Source organism: Eschscholzia californica, unplaced genomic scaffold (assembly GCF_041429995.1).
Source record: "Eschscholzia californica isolate CP2 unplaced genomic scaffold, dmEscCali1.0.p SCAF_1, whole genome shotgun sequence".
NCBI lineage: Eukaryota > Viridiplantae > Streptophyta > Magnoliopsida > Ranunculales > Papaveraceae > Eschscholzia > Eschscholzia californica.
This window is the reverse complement of record NW_028238198.1, coordinates 82,936,979-82,958,470: the sequence shown is the minus strand read 5'-3', so window position 1 is coordinate 82,958,470 and position 21,492 is coordinate 82,936,979. Positions and strand designations below refer to the sequence as shown.

Here is a 21,492-nt window from a genome sequence, read left to right as displayed (position 1 = left end):
CCCTACTTTGTGACCAGCTTCCTTTATGGCCCCCAAATTTATGTAAATTCAAATATGACCCTCTATTTTCATGCAAATGCTAACTACCCCTCCCATTAATATATTTTCAAAATAAAATTAAAAACAAAAACCTAATATCCATTCACTTCCCTCTCCACCACTCATCTCTCTCCACGTCACCTCTCTCTCCAACTCATCACTCTCTCTCTCTCTCCAACTCACCACTCTCTTCTCCGATGAAGGTCGCCGGCCGGCGACCTTCAAACTTAAAAAAAAAAAAAAATTCTCTCACCTCTCTCTCTCTCTAAAAACTCCGGCGAAGGGGGCCGGAATTCTAGTCGGTTGAAGAACAAATTTCGTTAGATTGTGTCCAGCTTTTCGGGCATCCACCATTTTTCTTCCTAAATTGTTATATTTTCTTCTCATAACACTAGTACAGTCATTTGAAGGCTATGATGTTAAACATATTTCCATTTACTAAGAATTTAACACAGTTAATTCTCCACCCAATTTAAATCTCATTGGGAGATCAAATAGTGAATATTTCATCAGATTGCATTCTAGGTTTCCTTGATGAAATAAAAATTGAAAAAGCTTTGCTTGATCACTCACTGTGTTCACCCACCACTTCGATTTGGACTAAAATCATATCTACCACTTTATTTTGTGCAAACTACTGAGATTTGTGAGGTTCACGTCTCTGATATCATCATTGAAAACCACTTAAAGGAGTAAGCACAAATTTCAGCTTAAAACAAAATATATCTAGTCTATCTAAACCCTTGATTACCCATCAAATAGAAAACCCTAACACGACCAATGAAATTCGTAACTAATCCAATGCTTAATCAAAATCCAAAATTTTCAATTTCCCTACCACTCTAAATCAAAATCCAACAAATTGACATGATTAAGAAGAGATTAAAGAGAGGAAGTGAATTTTTACAGCGAATTTGAGTCTGGGATGAAAAGTGAGCCAAATTTCAGGAGGTAATTCAGAGCCGAAAATCTCAGTTGTTGTTAGAGATAGTAATATGGTTTGAGTTAGAGAGAAGAGGGATTAGTGTAATGAGAGTGTAAGAATAAGAAACTACATCTTCTCTCTCTATCACTTTCTCACTTCTCACATGGTATTCAGGAGATAGTAATATGGTTTGAGTTAGAGAGAAGAGGCATTCACTTGTTTTGTTGCCTGCTCTTTCACAAAATAAGACTATTTTAGAGTGTGCAAAGACTTTCTAACAAATTGTTCTTCAACAGGTCAGAATTCCGGCGAAGGGAAACCCCCTTCGCCGGAGTTTTTAGAGAGAGAGAGAGATGAGAGAAAAAAAAAAAATTTAAGTTTGAAGGTCGCCGGCCGGAAAATTTTCCGACCGGCGACCTTCATCGGAGAAGAGAGTGGTGAGTTTGAGAGAGAGAGAGTGTGATGAGTTGGAGAGAGAGGTGACGTGGAGAGAAATGAGTGGTGGAGAGGGAAGTGAGCTGGAATATAGGTTTTTTTTTAATTTTATTTTGAAAATATATTAATGGGAGGGGTAGTTATGACATTTGCATGAAAATAGGGGGTCATATTTGAATTTACAGAAATTTGGGGGCCATAAAGAAAACTGGTCACAAAGTAGGGGGCCATATAGGAATTAACTCTTATTTTATTGTCTTAATTACAGTACAGGAGATAAATTTTGATGATAAACTGTTTTGATAACAAGATGTGATGGACTTAAAGGAAAGTGTCAAACTGTTGCACGTCAAATTTAGTAATTAGTTTTAAATTAGGGGCTAGAATAGAATTACCCTTGATTCTTGGTGCTCAAGTAAACATCAAATTAGTAATTAACTTTGTTTGACTTTAAAACAATTCGGATGTGGTGTGTATCAAAATGAGTTCAAGGATTCAACGACTTGACGACGCGAATGAGAATAAACAAGTTCTTGATCAATGGAATTTAATGGAATTTAAATTTAAAACTAAGTAAGTCCTCGTTTGGGTATACATATAGCTTATTTTGTGAGCTTTTATATAAGTCCATAAGAAAAATCGTTTAATATTAAGCAGTTTTTGTTGTTTGGTAAGACATAATAAAAGGGCTTTTTATCTTTGAAAGCTACAAAGAGACGTTTGGTAAAAATAAGTTAAATGTAGTTTTATCTAATAATAAATTTTATGTTCTTTTTTTTTTATGAAGGAAAATAACATTACTAAAACAAGCAAATACAAAGAGTTTTAGCGTATTGCCAAAATAAAAAAGGGTATTACATTCCACACTTTACTATGACCATATGATCTTCTACCCCATTTTGCTATCGCATCTGCCTGAGCGTTGCAATCCCTAGGAACGAAGGTGAATATCACACCGTCAAATTTGTGTATGAGTTCTTTAACTTGTTGAATAATCTTCTTGGATTGCCAGTAAAGGCCTACATTTTGACCATTGATGAAGAGTATAAGAGCTTGATTATCACTTTCGATGTGTGCATGAGTGATCTTCAACTCAATGGCCCATTTAACACTGAATAATATGACAATACTTTCACATTCTGACATCGAACTGAGTCTGCTGCTGCAATAATAAAAGCAGAGTCTACATCTCTGACGATACAACCTATGTCGGCTTTTTCTGTGCTGCTGGAAAAAGATGCGTCGACGTTAAGTTTTATGAATGGTGTCGATGGAGGGCTCCATGTTTGTTGCTTAGTTTTTCCCCTGCATTTGTTAGTGATAATAGATTCAATCTTCAAAGGCGTAATAGATGTGGTATTTATCCTGTCAATCATTTGTTTCGGACATTGTTTCTTTATGGTAAAGCAATTTTCGCAACGAGCTTTCCAAATAAACCACAGAATTTTGGCGTAAGTAGGGTCAAATCTTCATCTAGATTTTTCCATTCATGGATCCATTGGTTGTTGGTGGCTATTTGATCTGTTCATACCTGAAAGTGAAACCATATAGCTTTCACGAACGTGCAATGAAGCATGACATGATCTAATGTTTCATTATCGTTGCAACTTATACAAGAGAACTGGTTTCCAATGTATTTATCTATTTTTGCCTTCACTGGTAGTCCATTGGTGCAGCATTTCCACAAAAATAATTTAACATGTGGAATAGTATTCATATTCCATATAAAAAACCAGTCGGTTTGATCTTGCGCAAGATTCGTACTACCTGTTCGCAGAAAATTATACTTGATTTTATCGAAAAATTACCTGATTTTGTTAGCGTCCATATGGTTTTGTCTTCTTGGTTGCTTTGGATGTTTATGCTTAAGATTGAGCTGCAGATATCACTGGTAAAATAAATTTTATGTTCATAATAAACACTAAATTAAATATGTTACAAAAGTGTATACTCATAGTTGGCATAAGGTGAGAGCATACAACATTTTTGGCCATATACAAAGTTTCCTTTTTTTGTTGCAAGGCCAAATACATAGTTGGAACTTTGTATTTTTCAAACATTAGCTCTCTAATCCTTAAGAAATATCTGATATTGTCAAGTGTCACTGATTCACAGAAAAATATCCAGTAAATCTGTGCACAGAGGTCAAATATATCAAAACTGTTGACATTAACAAAATCTGATTTCAGTAATAAATTGAAGTATTAAGCAAAACAAGTGAACATCAATACTAGTGAGATCACGTTGCAATGACCATTAGAGAATACGGTAGTTTAACTATCTATGAGAATGAGTCGAACGAGTAATAGACGTGTAGAGTCTTATCCGTACAAATATGTGTGTTAAAAGTTGTAAATTGCATAATTGGTAAAATCATGAGCTCGATACTGATGGGGCCCTTAATGAGGACAGTGCAGATCTACGATGCTATTCTTAGAGAATAGAGGGGCGTTGTTTTAGGGGCAGCCACTATACACAGGTTGAGTCCCAGATTATATTTACGCACGAATAGCAAGGAGCATAACTGGGTTTACGACCAACAGCAAGTCCGGGTGTAATCCATCTTGATATTGGCCTTGAATCAATGAACATCACAACTTTGTGTTAATTAATCCCGCATTAGTTGTGGAAGGGGCAGAGGGTGCGTTAATAATTGTGGAAGAAGCTTTACCTCTTGAGCTAGCTTTTGGGGTGAAGATACTACGAGAAGGATTTAGAAGCTTGAGTGTTTCATATCTACAGAGATACTTCTAAGATGAAGTTGGGTTACACCGAATCTATTCTAGATGTTCGTAACTTACCTGAAGAGTTGAATCACATAGTTTGCATGGACTCAAGAGGGACAGTCAGGGTTAGGAAAGGGTGGGGTTAATGTAAAGGCGTCTCAGCCAATTTGTTTTTCTTTGGTGTTTTTACTTCATTGTACTTCTCTTCATTGCAGATATGAAGTCCCATTGGGATTAGGGTTTTGTTTTGGTCTTTAGAGGTTTGAGTTCTTGAAAAAGACCTAAATGAAATAGGTATTTTCGTCTTTTAATGTAATGGCGGGAAGATACTAACTGCTGCATTTATATAGTTTACGTGAGGTTTTAAAGGCGCCCCCTAATAAAATTAATGGCGCTTAAGTAGGGAGGGCACTATGATCATCTTTTTGTTCAGTATTTTTTTTTGTTGAAACATCTTTTTGTTCAGTCAATCATACAAACAGATAAACATTATTACTCTCTGGGATTTTAGGGTTTTAGAGTTTTCAAAGATGATCTGGGGATTCGGATGGGGATTGACCTCCTGTGCGTGTGCATATGCATTATATCTTTTGAGTCAAGAAAGTCTAAGGTAAAATCTCTCTTCTCTTGGGGTTTTAGGGTTTCTTTGTTTGTTTTGATGAACTATGCATTATCATTCTGCTTTTCTAATTTGGTAATCTTTTATGTATCAGGGAAGCAGAATATCTTAAATCAGTATCTAAGATCAAGAAATTGAAACATTTGGGTAATTCTATTTTCTTTGTAGTTTCTTGATACCAAAATTCAGATTTGATCACGAATGATTGATTAGTTAATAGGCACCCCAATTTGGGTTATTGAATTTGAAAGACTGGTTCTTGGGAGCTTAGGTTGTTAGGAGGAAAGCTTATGTCAGGGGAAATTCTTTATGAACATTTCAGTAGTGAGCTCAAAGTGTTTAGGATTTTCAAATTCTTTATGAAGTTTTAGGGTTTTACATGGAACTCTAAGTGTTAAGGGCTTACATTGAACTAAAACCATAATGAAAGTGCGCAGAACTCAAAATTGTTTATGAAAGTTTAGATTTTTGGACTTGCATTGAACTCAAACCATCGAAAAGTGACTCAAATTCTTTACGACCATCATGATATTTAACTCATTTTTTAGTGTTTAGGGTTCTTCTCTAAAAAGAGATTGAATTTGGTTCTGTAAATCAGATTTCATTATTTTCTGAAAATACAGCACAACTTCTGGATACTGCTTCCGGATTACTGGCATCAGTTGTTACCATAAGCGGAAGAGCGGGCTCAGACACTCCCATCGCCTGCAAATATAGTGATCTGAGAGGTGTAATAGTGGAGGAAAGAGTAAGCAAGATTATATACAAAATTTACTGTTTAGATACTTCCGCCGAAACTTAATGTCAATAGTTAAAATTTTGAACTACTTTTCTTACACACAATTTCAGGTAAGCCAAGAATACCTAGAGAAAGATGATGATCGATGGAAAAAGAAATCGAAGTTGATGTCATCCACGGCAAAAGAGGTTCCTTGGTACCTGGTAAGTGTTTTGGTGATCCTTAGTTTCTTAGTTTATCATTCGGTGCTTTGCTCCCTAGTGTTGATTTTAAGTTGGAATAAATTCAAGCTTAAGGTATAGTGTTTTTTTGTACTTTCAAAGAAAAAAAGAGGTATAGTGGTTTTGGAAAAATTATATCTGTTCTTTTGGACCTCCCAGTTTCAAGTTTTTAACAATCAGAAACCTAAATTGAGCATTTAATAGGACTTACTTATATCTGATATCAGGATGATGGGACTGGTCGAGTACATATCAAAGGAGCCCGAGATGCTAAAGGCTTGGTCTTGACTTCTTCGGGTGAAGTCTTTGAGAAGTCTGGGCCTTCTCCTGCGGGAAGTACACTGGATAAGTTTTTTCGTGCACTTGATCTTCAAACACTCCAGGTTTGACCTTTCTCAGCTGTGTCCTCTACTTTTTGGGTAATAAACGGGGTTTGTGCTTATATATAAGCGTTATGGTTTTGCAGGTGCTTGGGGTCAAGCGACGTGAAAGTGTTCTGCCGACTGGGACCTCGTTGACAGTTGTGGGTGAGGTAATTTGAAGTGATTAGAAAAGCTACATAATAAGGTCTACACATAGTACATAAAATCTTACTTAAACGGCATATAACCGTTCATTAAAAACCGTAAATTGAGTCAACTATTGATTTAACAAATTGCTAACCTCTGTCCTTGTTTATATATAGTTCTAACCTCATCACCTATACATGATGTTATTCTTCTACTTCTTTAGGCTGTTAAAGACAACACTGGTACAATTCGGATTCAAAAACCACGCGAAGGGCCATTTTACGTGTCACGAAGAAGTATTGATGGGCTCATTCAAGACGCTAGGGAGTGGGCAGGGTTGTATTCGACATATACCATCTAAAATCTTGTTATCTTCTTCTTTGTATGAACATGTAACTAAGATGGTCATTTCTGGCAGGTTACATAAATACGCTTGTGTAGGGTTCCTTGTAGTTGGTGGTTGTCTGATAGCAATGAATGTCATTCATTATATCAGGAAAATGGTCTTAAGGAGAAGGTAATGATGTTTTTTTTTTCTTAGATTTGTTGATAAATGGTGGCTTTTTGTCGAAAGTGCAAGTTAACATTTTTGTGGTTACCCGTGCCTCGTTAGAGTTTAGATCGTAAAACACTTCTAATCGAACTTCTATCTAGACCTATGTGAAATGATTCTTGTGGTCGCTCTTGTCCCAGGGTTCGTGGTGCTTTAAGGCAAATGGAGCAGCATAATGAAGGTAGATTTTGAATCCTTTTAAGTAGCTTATGGTGTTTAGTTAATGTTTCTGAAGTTTCATATGAAAATGTAGACTCTCGTAGAACGGCCCAAGACAGGGAGAACAATTCAAACAGACACCGTCTCATGCCAGACGGCCCACGCTTGCTTGAAAATGTTGGCTCTGATAGAACCACATTAAGTGGGGAAGATAATTCAAACAGAGACCATCTCATGGAAGACGACTCAAGCCTATGCGTAATATGTTTGCAACAGGAGTATAACACTGTTTTTGTTCCGTAAGTACTAAAATTTCTCCTTTAATTTAAGTCATTTAGCCAACAGCTTATGGTTTCTTATGGTTGGAAGTTTGAATCAATTTTTGGTTTCTCTTCTGTTGTTGGTTAAGTCTGCTGCGGGTTGGGAGGAAGGAGACACCCTTACATTTAGAACTACGAGTGAGAATCAGATGTGTATCCATATGATTATCTTTCCGTTGACCTGTTTAAGTAATATACTTATCATGAGAGTATTATGGTGAACGTTCAAGTACTAATATTAGCGTCTGACATTGTTAGTGTTAGGTGGTGTTCGACCTCTCTCACCCCAAAAGCTAGTGCAAAAGCCGAAGCTTTTCCCTCACCACCTGCTGCTTCCACAACCGATGTGGGAATGTCTCAGTAATATACCCCTCACACATCCTATTTTAACATCAATGACTATGGAATGAAACTTGTTATACATTGGACTCTCGCACCCTAAAGGCTAGCGTTAGAGGCGAGGCTTTACTTGCACACTTACAAAATAAACATCTGCCTTTCTGTTGGTTTTGTGTCATCTGCATCCAGTTTATAGTTCTATTTTATTTATGTCTGATAGGTAGTAGAAAATATTTTATATTTCAGGTGTGGTCATCTATGCTGCTGTATGACTTGCTCATCACCCTTGACAAGTTGTCCACTTTGCCGGCGAAGAATCTCAAAGGTTGTAAGAACCTTCCGCCGTTGATCGAAATTTATAGTGTTCTTAAAGAACCATACGATGAAAGGATCGGTAGACACTTATTTTGCTGCTAATTTCAACTTTGCCCATAGGTAGTAATTGAATAGTTTTTTCTTTTTTTGTTCATTCTAGAAACACAATATATTTGAAACAATTTTGGTCCCTCTAGTCAACATATTCTATGAATTTCTTTCTGAGTTTAAATATATATATATATATATACATATATATATATATATATATATATATATATATATATATATATATATATTCCCTTGGGATGATTTTGACATTGACCCCCACTACCAGGACTACGCCCTCTTTTTTTCGAAACAATTTTTATGGTCACTCACTAGGACGGAAAATGTTAATTCATAGTTAAGTTTCAAGTGTGCGAACTGCACATATGGATCTCAACGAAAATATCCTTCTTTACATTTCAATTTCCTATTTAAGACCATCTTCTTCTTTCTGCACCACTAATCACCTTCTTCGACCATGACTGCAACCAATCCACCTTAACTGAAAACCACCATCATCATCTACATCTTCCCGACCACAACCATCGCTACCATCTTTTTCTTCACCGACCACCACCATCATCACCACCATCTTTATCCCCAACCTTAGTGTTCATCTTCACCGCATTCTTCTCTATTTACATCTATTTGGGAGGGGGTAGTAGTTCTTTATAAGTGTTAGGGAATGCCTTGTGCCTCACTCATGAACTAGATTTTGTGATAAGATAGGCCCAAGAGCACTTCGAGGAAAGTTAGTCCCATGGACTACACCCACAAATGGTATCAAAACCAAGTTTTACCAAACTCTTTAAAGTCAATGGTAGCGGAGAAGATAATCTTCTAGGTCCAATATGTGAAGGAAAAGATGAATGGTGTTAGTCCCACATTGATTGTGAAAGAAATCCTGCTCTACTCAACGGAGAGACAGAGAGTTACAACGCGATGAGAACCCCTCCACAAGGAGAGACACCCAACCAGAGCGGGTTTCACTATAATGTAGCATATTCATACACACTCAGACCAAGTAAGATGATACATTTGGGCAACAAAGAACAAGAAAAAAAAGGTTTTTCTTACCTGGAAAGTTATCTGAAACAATGGATTGTCATGCATTTACAAGATCACTAGGCAAAATTGGGCAAAATTTGATAGCTAAAGAAAGAGTTAGAACTGCAAATCCATGTTGAATTTTAGATACCCACTTTCAGGGGATTAAAATTTCTGTTTTTAGGTTTTGTTTCTTGAGATTTTAGAGTAGATGGATTGGTTTGTGAGAGAGAGAGAGAGAGAGAGAGAAGAAATTTGGTACAGGTTGCAGAGATGAAGTACACTGGGATTAGGGTTTTGTCTGGTCTGAGAGGTTTGAGTTATGGGAAAAAGACCTAATGATATGGGTGTTTTCGTCTTTTGAGTAATGGCGGGAAGATACTAACGGCTGCATTTATATACTTACGGCAATTAATCGTTAGGGGGCGCCCAATATTATTACTAACCAAAAATATTGCTTGAATTAACTTGAACGTCATTAAAACTAGTTTTATACCTCTATAGCCAAAATATTGTTTCCCAGAACCTAGGATACTTTATATTTTTTGTGCAACGTGAATGTTTTACGACATCGTAGTTATTTTCGGAAAGTAAGATGATCAGGTCTCTTTATACTTTTTATGGTTAATTTGATGAAGTAAAAAATAGCAAAACTCTAGAGGATTTTAAACATCACGACCACGAAGACTTAACAAAAGTAGGTGTTTTTTTTTCATAAAAAGAAAAATCAAACAAGGAACGAAAATTGGCGCAAACAATATTTTTGGCGGGAAACAATCATCTAACCACTTTCGTGTTACACAACTATTAAACTACAAATTATTATCTATAAATCGTAATCGTTTGAGAAATGTAACAATGGAAGAACCAGTCAAGCAAAATATTGGCAAAAAATGTCTTAGGAGGACTCAATCTCCTTACCTCTCTCACAGTCTAACGATTATACTGGTAAGGCTACACACTTAATAATGTATCTAGTTTTTTTTGTTGAAACAACAATGTATCCAGTTGGTTGAGCATTTATATGAACCAATAATATCTTACACATATGTGTGTAAGTCCTCCATGGGGGCCCCTCGGGGGAGGGCCCAGTGCGACTGCACCTCTCACACCTCTTCTCTCTCGCCTCTGCCTTTGTGATATATAGACATTGGGGGCAGACATTATACTTATATGTAATGATTGACACATACTCAACCGCAGAGCTTGCTCCTGGCTCATCATCAGAACAAGTCGGATCCATATCAACTGTGTTTCAGAATCAGAGGTCAACGAAGTATCTCGTGCCCAAAGGCCTCTATTCTGAACCCAAGCCTCCGGCTCAAGCTAGTAAACAAAGGCGCTGAAAGCAAGATGCAGAAGCGATCAGTCTGAACATCCAATATCTACTAGATAGACAAATCATAGATATAATATGGAATACATTATGAATCGAATGAGCACTGTAACTATCAATTTATACATTTTTGGTTGTTTAAATTACATTCATTGTAATTTCAATAGTCGTTAGTGGCCCTTATAAGAAGTTATAATTTCCCAATTAGGGGCTAGAATTGAATTACCCTTGATTCTTGGCGCTCAAGTAAAAGTCAAATTAGGAAGAAAAAAACACTTAATAAGTTGGTGCTTTCTTCATCTCTTTAGTTCAGTTAATAATACTAACAGATAACATTGTTACCTCTCTGGGATTTTAGGGTTTTCAAAGATGACATGGGGATTGGGATGGGGATTGACCTCTTGTGGATGTGCATATGCATTCTATCTTCTGAGTCAAAGCAGTCTACAGTAAATCTCTCTCCCTAGAACTCTTTCTCTGTTTGTGTTTGATAAACTAACTATGCATGTCATTATGGTTTTCTGAATTGTTAATCTTTTGTGGGTTATGTTTCAGGAAAGCAGAATTTCTTAAATCAGTCACTAAGATCAAGAATTTGAAAGATTTGGGTAATACTTTTCTTTTTCTTCTTGATACCAAATTTCAGATTTGATCATGAATGATTAGTTAATAGGCACCCATACGTTAATAATTTCAATGGAAACTGGATTAGGTCATTGAATTTGAAAGATTGGGTTTTGTCAACTTATGTTTTTGGAGCAAAGCTTATCTAAATTTTGAATTATATTGAACAAGTTTTTAATGTTTAGGGTTCTTCTCTAGAGAGACATTAAACTCAAAGTGCCTACAATTTGGTTATGTTAAATCAGATTTCAAAGTTACCAACTCTGACTGAGCAAGAAAAAATTAATTCTGATTATTGTTTTTGAAATTACAGCACAACTTTCTGGATTAGTCCCAATAGGTGTTACTGTACGCGGAAAAGCGGGCTCAGAGACTCCCATCGCCTGCAAATATAGTAATCTGAGAGGTGTAATAGTGGAGGAAAGAGTGAGCAAGATTATAACTAATATACAAGATCTACTATTTTGATACTTCTGTCAAAATTTAATGTCAATAGTTAGATTTTGAAGTACTTTTCATGCAATTAATTTTAGGTAACCGAAGAGTTCCTAAAGAAAAATAATGATGGTAGATGGAACCATGAATCAAAGTTGATGTCATCCACGGAAAGAGAGGTTCCTTGGTACCTGGTAAGGATTTTGTTGATCCTTAGTTTCTTGATTTATCATTCGTTGCTTTGCTCCCTCGTGTTGATTTATAGTTCGAATAAATTCAAGTTTAAGGTATAGTGTTTCTTTCCTTCAAAAAGGAGGTATAGTGGTTTTGGAAATATATTTGTTCCTTCGAACCTCTCAGTTTCAAGTTTTTAACTAACAGAATCCTAAATTGGGCATTTTAATAGGACTTATTTATATTTGATATCAGGATGACGGGACTGGTCGAGTACATATTCAAGGAGCCCGAAATGCTAAAGGCTTGTTCTTGACTGCTTCGGGTGAAGTCTTTGAGGAGTCGGCAGATTCTCTTGTGCAAAGAACACTGGATAGTCTTCGTAGTGTACTAGGAACACCGGATGATGATGGTCAAACAGTCAAGGTTTGACCTTTCTCAGTTGTGTCCTCTACTTTTTGGTTAATAACTAGGTCTGTGCTTATGTGTAAGCGTTATGGTTTACAGGTGCTTGGGGTCAAGCGAGTTGAAAGTGTTCTTCCGACTGGGACTCGATTGACAATTGTTGGCGAGGTAATTTGAAGTGATTAGAAAAGCTACATAATAAGGTCAATACATAGTTACATATAATCTTACCTTAATCGGCATGTTGGAAACTACCTCGTATTCTATACGTGATGTTATTCTTCTACTTCTTTAGGCTGTTAAAGACAGCGATGGTACAATTCAGATTCAAGGACCCCGCGGAGGGCCATTTTACGTTTCACAAAGAAGTATCGACAGGCTCATTGAAGAGGCCAAGGATTGGGAAGGGTTGTATTTTAGATATACCATCTAATATCTTTTTATCTTCTTCTTTCTATCAACATGTAACTAAAATAGTAATTTCTGGCAGGTTTTGTAAATCCGTGTCTCTGGGATTAATGGTAGTTGGAGGTTGTCTGATTGCAATGAATGGCATTGATTATATCAGGAAAATGGTATCGCGAATAAGGTAATGTTATGATTGTTTTTTCTTTGCAATAGTTTAAAAGGTGTATTTGAATTTTGATTTGTTGACAAATGATGGTTGTCTGTGAACATTCAACTCAATTTTTTCTGAGCAAAATTATTTTTTTGTCGAAAGTGCAAGTTAATATTTTGTAGTTAGCCATGCCTCGTTAGAGTTTAGAGTGTAAGACACTTCTAATCAAACTTCTAATTAGACCTATGTGTAACGATTCTTTTAATCGCTCTGTCCCAGGGTTCGTCGTGCTCTAAGGCGGTTGGAGCAGCATAATGAAAGTAAATTTTGAATTCAACTTCTAAGTAGCTTATGGTGTTTAGTTACTGTTTCTGAAGTTTCATATGAAAATGTAGGCTCTCGTAGAACCGCGCGAAACAGGGAGAATAACTCAAACAGATACCGTCTCATGCCAGACAGCCCACGCTTGTTTGATAATGAAGGTAGATTCTGAATCCAACTTCTAAGTAGCTTATGGTGTTTAGTTACTGTTTCTGAAGTTTCATATGAAAATGTAGGCTCTCGTAGAACCGCGCGAAACAGGGAGAACAACTCAAACGAACACCATCTCATGCCAGACAGCCCATGCCTGTTTGAAAATGTAGGCTCTGATAGAACCACGCTAAGTGGGGAAGATAATTCAAACAGAGACCATCTCATTGCAGACGACTCAAACCTATGCGTGATATGTTTGCAACATGAGTATAACGCTGTTTTTGTTCCGTAAGTACTAACATTTCTCCTTTCATACAAGGCATTTAGCCAAGAACTAATGTTTCTTATGGTTAGAACTTAGAAGCTTGAATCGAGTGTTGGTTTCTCTTTCGTTGTTGCCTGTTGGCTAAATCTGTGGGTTGGGAGGAGGAAGGAGGCACCTTTGCATCAAGAAATACCCGTAAGAAAGAACCAGAAGTATATCCATATGAAGATCTTTCCATATACATAATACTAATTACTAAGTAATATACTTAGTATTACGGTGAACGTTCAAGTACCAATACTAGCGACTAGAGTCGGAGATTGTTAGTGTTAGATGGTCTTGGACCTCTCCCACCCCAAAAGCTAGTGCAAAAGGCAAAGCTTTTTCCCCACCACCTGCTCCTACAATAGATGTGGGATTATCTCAATAATATCCCCCTCACACATAATATTTTAACTTCAATGACTACGTGGATGAAACACGTACCTTTTTGTTGGTTATGTTTCATCTGCATCCAGTATATAGTTCCATTTCATTTATGTCGATACGTACTACAAATTTATTATATGATTTATATTTGCATATGTTAAATTTCAGGTGTGGTCATCTATGCTGCTGTATGATATGCTCACCGCCCTTGACTAGTTGTCCACTTTGCCGGCGAAGAATCTCACAGGTTGTAAGAACCTTCCGCAGTTGATAGAAGTTCAGAGTGTTCTTAAAACCATAGGAGGAAAGCATTCGTAGAAACAAATTTTGCTGCTAATTTCAACTTTATGGATAGGTAGTCCATTGAATAGTTATTTCTTATTCATTCATTCCGAAACACAATTTATCTTCAGGTGGTGTAAATCCCTAATTTTCCTTTCAAACTTGTATGCCCAAAATAATTTTGGGTTATTTCTTATTCTATTTCATCATGGTTCTTTTTTCGCTTCCTTTCCGTTATTTATCTTTTCTTTTTGTTTACGTTAAGTATACATATCTGAAATCCGAAATCCTAAGCGGTAAACTGTAAACTGTAAACTTAAAACATAAGATTAAGGGAAGAAAACAATATTTTCGACTAGAATCAATCATCTAACCTCTCTCGTATTACACAACCATTGAACTACGAACCATTGTGTATAATCTATAATCATTTGAGGAATGTAACAATGGAGGAACCAGTCAAGAAAATACTGACAAAATATGTTTTTGGGAGGACTCAATCTCCTTACCTCTCTCTCACTATCTAAATGTTATACCGGTAAGGCTACGCACTTAACAATGTATCTAGTTGGTTGCATTTATATGAACCAACAATATGTTCATATACATATGTAAGTCCTCCAAGGGCAAGGGCGGAGCCAGGATTCAAAATTACCCCGGATTAGTCTAAAGTTGTTTAGAAAAAATTTCCACTTCTAACGTATGTGAACTAACAAGTAGTACTTGCAAACATTTTTTGTCGAATAAGTAAAATTTCGTTAATAATCCAACACACAAAAGTTAAGAAAAATTTAGTTTATAATGTATGAGATCATTAATAATTTGGGGATAACAAAATATCTAAAACATAACTGGAATGAAATCTAATAAAAGGGGTAAAACTTGATTTAACACAAAAAGAGGGTCAAAAAAGAATTAGATACAGAAACAAGGGACATAACTAGGGGTAAAAGTGAAAATAAATAGAGCATGAGGGGCAATAAAGAATTACTTTCACAATTAGAAATTGAAAAAATTAGAATTGAAGGCGCCAGGTTTCAAACTCGTGTCGTTATGGGTGGGGGCGCTAGCCAATGTACAAAACCAGTTCGGCTACCTGGCTAGTATGCAATAATTGGCTATTCTTGTTTACTTATCTAATATTATCCCTGACTACAGCCAGGGGTGGCCACCCCCTGGCTCCGCCCTTAGGGGGCCCCCTTTGGGAGAGGAGGCTCAGTGCGACTGCACCTCCTCACACCTGCTACCTGTGTGATATAGACATCAGACATTATATTTATATGCAGTGACAAATCATAGATATAATATGGAATATATCATGAACACTATAACTATCAATTAATATATTTTGGTTGTTTAACTTCATTGTAATTTCAATTAAAGTGAATTACAATCGAAATTAACAAAAGGTTTCAAATAATAAAAGAAGAAAACTAAAACGACCTCATTGGTCCCCTCCGTCGTCGCCTCAAACAGAGCCTATTCCAAATGAACATATCAATAATAATGCCTCTTTGTCTGGGGAAAACAGGAGATTACCTCCCAAACGTCGGTGGAGAGAATTGGCCAGGGACCTTTCTTCTAGTTCGAATGGGCAACCTCCATTTATTTTAGCATCAATTTCAAATAGTTCTCGGGTGGTGGCGGCTGACCCCATACAGCCGCACGATCAATGTTAGTCTTTGCATGGAATTGTCGCGGGTTGGGGATTGACCGCACAATTCAAACATTAAAATCATTCCTCCGTTCAGTACAACCGGATATAGTCTTTCTTTCTGAAACAAGGTTGACTGGTTCCCCCCCTTCCATGCTTGCGTTAGGCTTCACTGAATCTTGTGTGGTTCCAGCAATTGGTAGAAGTGGTGGTCTCTGGGTCTTCTGGAAATCCTCAATTCCTATCACGGTTGTACGGTCTTCTTTAAATCTTATTACTCTTCATATAGCATCTCACGGGGCTGTTAATGAGTGGGACTTACACTGCATATATGGTCCTCCATCTTTATCTAATAGGAGAGCATTTTGGGAGCAATTTACTGCCATTATTTCAGCGTCTAACGAACCTTTTTGCTGCATTGGGGATTTGAATGCCATTGGAAGTAGATCAGAGAAATTTGGTGGTTCAGATAGGATTCCTTTCATCGATTATTTTGCTAATTTTATGAATGCTAACGCTCTGGTCGACCTTGGATTTATAGGACCGGCTTTCACTTGGTCAAATCAGAAATCATTTAATAATCTTACAAGAGAACGATTAGATCGGGCAATGGCAAACCTAAGTTGGTGTGATTTATATCCTCAGTCTTGTGTATTTCATCTGCCACGATACAATTCAGATCACTCACCGATTCTATTAAAGACTGAAGGGTCAAAACAGCAACAACATCATTCATTCCGGTTCGAATCACAATGGTTATCTCACCATGAATTTAAAACAACGGTGGAACAAATCTGGTCCACAACTGAAGGAACAATCGAAGTCAGATTAGATGAGATGGGTTCGAAGTTGAAACAATGGAGCAAAACCGCAATTGGCAATGTACAAAAACGATTGCGTAATTTAAAGACAAGATTATTGAAAATTCAGAAACTAAACCCAACTCCAGAGTCGTTACACATAGAACTCCGACTACAACAACTAATTCAAGAATTGGAGGAAATGAATACTAGATTCTGGGAACAAAGAGCAAAGCAGTATTGGGTTCACAACGGTGATAGAAACACCAAGGCATTTCATCAATCAGTGAAGAATAGAAGGACAAAGAATACTATCTCCCACCTATTGTTAGACAACGGGGACCATATAACAGATCGGGACCTGATTGGCGCTAGACTAACCGAACATTTCAAGAGTCGATTTGAAGAAGAACATGTCATACCGATCCCTTCGGGTTTACATTCTTTATTTCCATCAATCCCAGAGTCTGATCGAGTTCAGTTAGCCACAGCCCCATCCCCTGATGACATATGGGCAGTAATTCAAAACATGGGTTCATTTAAATCACCCGGACCAGATGGTTATCCAGTTTTGTTTTATAAAAAATGTTGGGCCGTAATTGGTTCGGATATATGTAATTACATTAGTAACATATTTATTACTTCTTCTTTACCTCCATCTTTGAATCATACCTACATCACTCTCATTCCAAAAAAAAAGAACCCAGAGAAGGAAACGGATTTCAGACCGATTTCGTTATGTAATGTTATTTATAAGGTCATAACTAAAATTATTGCAAATCGAATTAGACCCTTTTTAGAGGACAGAATCTCTGAGTTTCAAAATGCATTTGTGCCATCTCGACAAATCTCTGATAGTCTCATTATAGCAAAAGAATTAATTCATTCAATGAAATTATCAAAGCATACGGTTGGGACATTCGCATTAAAGATGGATATGGAGAAAGCGTATGATAGGGTGGATTGGGTTTTCTTGAGTTTCACCCTTACATGCTTCGGATTGTCAGGCACAATTCATGATTTAATTATGAATTGTGTTACATCTCCCTCATTTCAGATTATATGCAATGGAGTTCCTCAAACAAAATTCACAAGTGGTCGAGGGCTAAGACAAGGTTGTCCATTATCTCCGTACCTCTTTATTCTTACTTCCAATTGGTTTTCGGTTTTAATGGCACAAGCTGAACGATCGGGACTCTACCAAGGTTATAAAATTAATTATACGGCACCCTCAATTTCACATTTGCTTTTTGCAGACGATCTTTTTATTTTTGGAAGTTGTCATCCAAGTAATATCACTAGTCTCCAGCAATTACTTGCTCTTTATTCAAGTTTTTCTGGCCAATTGGTCAATTTCGATAAATCAGCAATTTACTTTAGTAAGGGGGTGACAGAAGAAGTGGCTGTAGCAATTGCACAAATGTTAGGTGTTCGCCAAATGGAAATGGAAGAAAAATATTTGGGCACTAAACTTTTAAAATTGGATACCCGTCTTAAGTCATTTGACTTCCTAATTGATAAATTCAGGTCGAAGATGTCGGGTTGGAAACAAAAAATGATATCACAAGAAGGAAGAAAGGTTATCATTAAGTCAGTCCTCTCCTCACTTTCGGTGTTTTACATGAGTACCACGGAGATCCCCCTCGGAATCATTAAGCAAATGGAAAAAATTGAAAGGTCATTCTACTGGGGACATGATGATAATACAAAGAAACTCCATTTTATTAATTGGACCACAATTTGTCTTCCTCAAAACGTTGGTGGCTTGGGTATTCGTCAACTCGGGTTGGTAAACAAGTCAATGATAGCCAAAATTGTTTGGCGCTATCTTAAGACTCCATCGGCTACTTGGGCTAAACTTTTAAGGGCTAAATATTTTCAGCAAGGGGATATTTGGAGGGCAAAGTCTACTCAAACTTCATCACCATTGTGGAAAGCTATTTTAAAATCAAGAAATATTTTTGATAAAACCTTAATGTGGCAGATTGGAGATGGATATGGAGTTAACCTATTTCATGATCCGTGGATCCAGAGTAGAGTGGAAGGCTTGCTGCCAAAACCCCCACATTGGCCGGAGAATCTAAATACGGTTGGTGATATAATAGATCCTTTAACTAGAAGTTGGAATGAAATGTTAATTCGTCAATTCTTTGATAATGATACAACAGAAAAAATTCTACAAATCAGACTACCAATGCTGGAAACTGAAGATAAATTAATTTGGACGCCTAACAAAAGTGGGATATTTTCGACAAAATCTTGTTATCAGGAACTATTACAATCTCAACATTCTACATACCCATCTACCAATTTCAACTGGTCTCGCTTCTACAAAGATAAGTGCCTCCTACCGAAGATTAAAAACTTTATATGGAAAATTCTCCACTTTGGTATTGCTGTAAAAACAAACATTCATAGATTTATACCGGACTCCGAAGTTAACTGTCCTTGTTGTAATCAAGAACCAGAAACAATTGATCACTTATTTGGTGATTGCTATATATTTCAACAACTAAGGACGGGATATCATTTTTTATCGGGTCAAAACTTTAATGGGACTACGGGAATTTCTTTATTACATGAGTGCTTACAGGTTGAAGATAGTTTTAAGACATTTAATATGGTTTGTGTGGTCTTCTGGAATCATTGGAAAGAACGTAACCGAGTTGTGTTTGATTCTACTCCATATAATTTCAATCGAGTTCGGAATTCCATCACTGAAGAGATGATACTTATGGAAGGTGAGACTCTTACACCATCTATATCCTCAAAACAAATTCAAATTCAGATTTATCCGAAGTGGACTCCTCCACCGGAATCATTTATCAAAATTAATGTGGATGGGGCGTGTTCAAACTCCGGATCCAGTTGTTCGGCAGTGGCAAGAAACAATCAAGGAGAGTTTCTAGCGGGTGTTTCAAAATTGCTTTCACCCGTTTCATCAGATTTGGCGGAGGCTAATGCAATTCTTTTAGGACTTCATTTGGCGACAACAAGAGGTTATGGTAAAATTATTCTAGAAAGTGATGCAAAAGAACTCATTGACAATATCCCTACTACAACCACAACCCCTCCTTGGCGTCTTACTCCTTATTTACTTGATATCAGATCTTTAGAATCAACATTTGAGTCAATTCAATTTGTCCATTGTCCACGATGTTGCAATAAAGTGGCTCATGAACTCGCGGCACTGGTGGTAAACCAAGGATTCGAAGGAGAATGGAATAGTTTAAATCTTCCATTATGTATTCAGACATATGTATTGAATGATATTGATTAATGAAATTAAAGTTTCTTTTTCAAAAAAAAAAGAAATTAACAAAAGGTTGAAGACCAAATCAACTCACGAAAACAAATGGAACCCCCCAGAAGAATAGTGCATCAAAATCAACACAGATGCCTCTTTTACTAATCTAAAGGACATAACAGAAATAGGATGTAGTGCTTATTGTTAGGGATAACTTGGTTTACACCTCTATTAACACTTGGTTTATGTTAGAGAAGAGAGGTGTAAACCAAGTGTTATAGAGGTGTAAACCAAGTTATCCCTAGTTGGTGTATTAGGAGTGTCATTTTAATATTTGTTTCTTAGCTTTAGTGAATTTAGAAGAAATAAGAGAGAGAAAGTGTAGTTTCTGTTATTTAGTAAATGAGATGAAATCTCATACTTATACATGAGATGAGAGAGGTTAGTCAGAGGAAGTCGTTACTTGTGAAACAAGTAACAGACTTTCATAACTACCTAAACAGAAAGTCAAAAAACAAATATTAAAATGACACTCCTAATACACCAACTAGGGATAACTTGGTTTACACCTCTATAACACTTGGTTTACACCTCTCTTCTCTAACATTCCCCCTCAAGCTGAAGCAGGGAGAAACTGCATCAGTTGACAAGAAGAGAATGGTAAAGAGGATCGGATAACCCTTTGGTGAACACATCAGCAAGTTGGTGAAGAGAAGGCACAAACTCAAGAATGAGTCTTCCTGAGGCAACAAGATCTCTTACAAAGTGATAATCAATCTCCACATGTTTAGTTCGAGCATGGGAGACTGGATTAGTTGCAAGTTGTCGAGCACCCACATTATCACATTTGAGAATAAATGGAGATTGAGTAGAAATCCCCAATTCAGTGAGAACATAAGAGAGCCAAAGAAGCTCAGAAGAGGCTATTGCTAGAGCCTTGTACTCTGCTTCTGTACTAGACCTAGCTACTGTCGATTGCTTCTTTGAACACCAAGCCACTAAGGTTGAACCTAAGAAGACACAGTACCCAGTGGTGGATTTCCTCGAATCAGGGCAGCCAGCCCAATCAGAGTCACTATAAGCAGTTAATTGAGAGACATCCCCTGGTGTAATAGTAATACCTGCACCAAGAGTCCCTTTGAGATATCAAAAAATTCTCTTGACAAGTTGAAAATGTGAATCTCTTGGAGCTTGCATAAATTGTGCAGCATAGTTAACACCAAAAGAGATATCTGGCCTTGTCATTGTTAAGTATTGAAGTCCACCCACAAGACTTCTGTAAAGAGTTGGATCACTTAGCAATATACCATCTTCTTTAGACAACCTCTTACCAAATGGAATAGGAGTAGAAATAGGCTTAGTATCAAGCAGCTCAGCCTTCTGTAACAACTCCAATGTATACTTATTTTGAGTGAGAAGAAGACCATTTGAAGGAAGAGGAGACACTTCAATTCCCAGAAAATAGTGAAGGAAGCCCAAATCCTTCATAGCAAACTCCTGTTGAAGAGACTGAACTAAAGATTGAATCAAATCAGTGGAAGAGCCAGTCAAGATAATATCATCAACATAAAGGAGTAATACTAGAGTAGCACCATGAGCTTGAAACACAAACATAGAGTGATCTGTGGCACTCTTTTGAAAACCCCAATCTAATAAAAATGTAGCAAACCTTGTGAACCAGGCAAGAGCCTGTTTAAGGCCATATAAGGATTTGTGTAGATGACAGACCCAATTCATCTTAGAGACATCCACAAATCCAGGAGGCTGGACCGTATAAACATCCTCATCCAAAACCCCATGAAGAAAAGCATTAC

General features: G+C 36.9%; 2 protein-coding genes across 4 annotated transcripts; both read left to right on the top strand.

Moving 5' to 3' along the window:
- Positions 1 to 4,427: 4,427 nt before the first annotated feature.
- On the top strand, positions 4,428 to 8,131 carry LOC147570052 (E3 ubiquitin-protein ligase SP1-like). Of its 3 annotated transcripts, none has more exons than XR_015231386.1 (11): positions 4,428 to 4,735; positions 4,839 to 4,891; positions 5,368 to 5,492; positions 5,594 to 5,686; positions 5,932 to 6,087; positions 6,171 to 6,236; positions 6,437 to 6,549; positions 6,632 to 6,730; positions 6,907 to 6,947; positions 7,030 to 7,224; positions 7,831 to 8,131. XR_015231386.1 is itself a non-coding variant. In XM_086656622.1 (11 exons), exons 1-11 carry the CDS (start codon positions 4,656 to 4,658, stop codon positions 7,931 to 7,933), a joined length of 1,134 nt encoding a protein of 377 aa, XP_086512748.1. In that variant the 5' UTR covers positions 4,428 to 4,655; the 3' UTR covers positions 7,934 to 8,131. The 3 variants fall into 3 exon arrangements, 2 of the variants coding, with proteins under 2 accessions (XP_086512748.1, XP_086512747.1); XM_086656622.1 differs by having other exon boundaries at positions 7,020 to 7,224; XM_086656621.1 differs by having other exon boundaries at positions 7,002 to 7,224.
- Positions 8,132 to 10,193: 2,062 nt separating this feature from the next.
- LOC147570051 (E3 ubiquitin-protein ligase SP1-like) lies at positions 10,194 to 14,031 on the top strand. Its single transcript, XM_086672563.1, has 12 exons — positions 10,194 to 10,779; positions 10,886 to 10,938; positions 11,268 to 11,380; positions 11,488 to 11,583; positions 11,819 to 11,989; positions 12,071 to 12,136; positions 12,264 to 12,376; positions 12,459 to 12,557; positions 12,807 to 12,847; positions 12,923 to 13,009; positions 13,085 to 13,289; positions 13,864 to 14,031. Exons 1-12 carry the CDS (start codon positions 10,700 to 10,702, stop codon positions 13,964 to 13,966), a joined length of 1,227 nt encoding a protein of 408 aa, XP_086528689.1. The 5' UTR covers positions 10,194 to 10,699; the 3' UTR covers positions 13,967 to 14,031.
- Positions 14,032 to 21,492: the final 7,461 nt, after the last annotated feature.

Bases quoted from the DNA above. Each gene is read 5' to 3' on its own strand.
- LOC147570052 (XM_086656621.1), top strand. From the start codon at position 4,656: ATGATCTGGGGATTCGGATGGGGATTGACCTCCTGTGCGTGTGCATAT. The intron at 4,892-5,367 runs GTAATTCTATTT...CTGAAAATACAG, and splicing joins CAAGAAATTGAAACATTTGG to CACAACTTCTGGATACTGCT. The intron at 6,550-6,631 runs GTTGTATTCGAC...CATTTCTGGCAG, and splicing joins GACGCTAGGGAGTGGGCAGG to GTTACATAAATACGCTTGTG.
- LOC147570051 (XM_086672563.1), top strand. From the start codon at position 10,700: ATGACATGGGGATTGGGATGGGGATTGACCTCTTGTGGATGTGCATAT. The intron at 11,990-12,070 runs GTTTGACCTTTC...TATGGTTTACAG, and splicing joins ATGATGGTCAAACAGTCAAG to GTGCTTGGGGTCAAGCGAGT. The intron at 12,848-12,922 runs GTAAATTTTGAA...ATGAAAATGTAG, and splicing joins GTTGGAGCAGCATAATGAAA to GCTCTCGTAGAACCGCGCGA.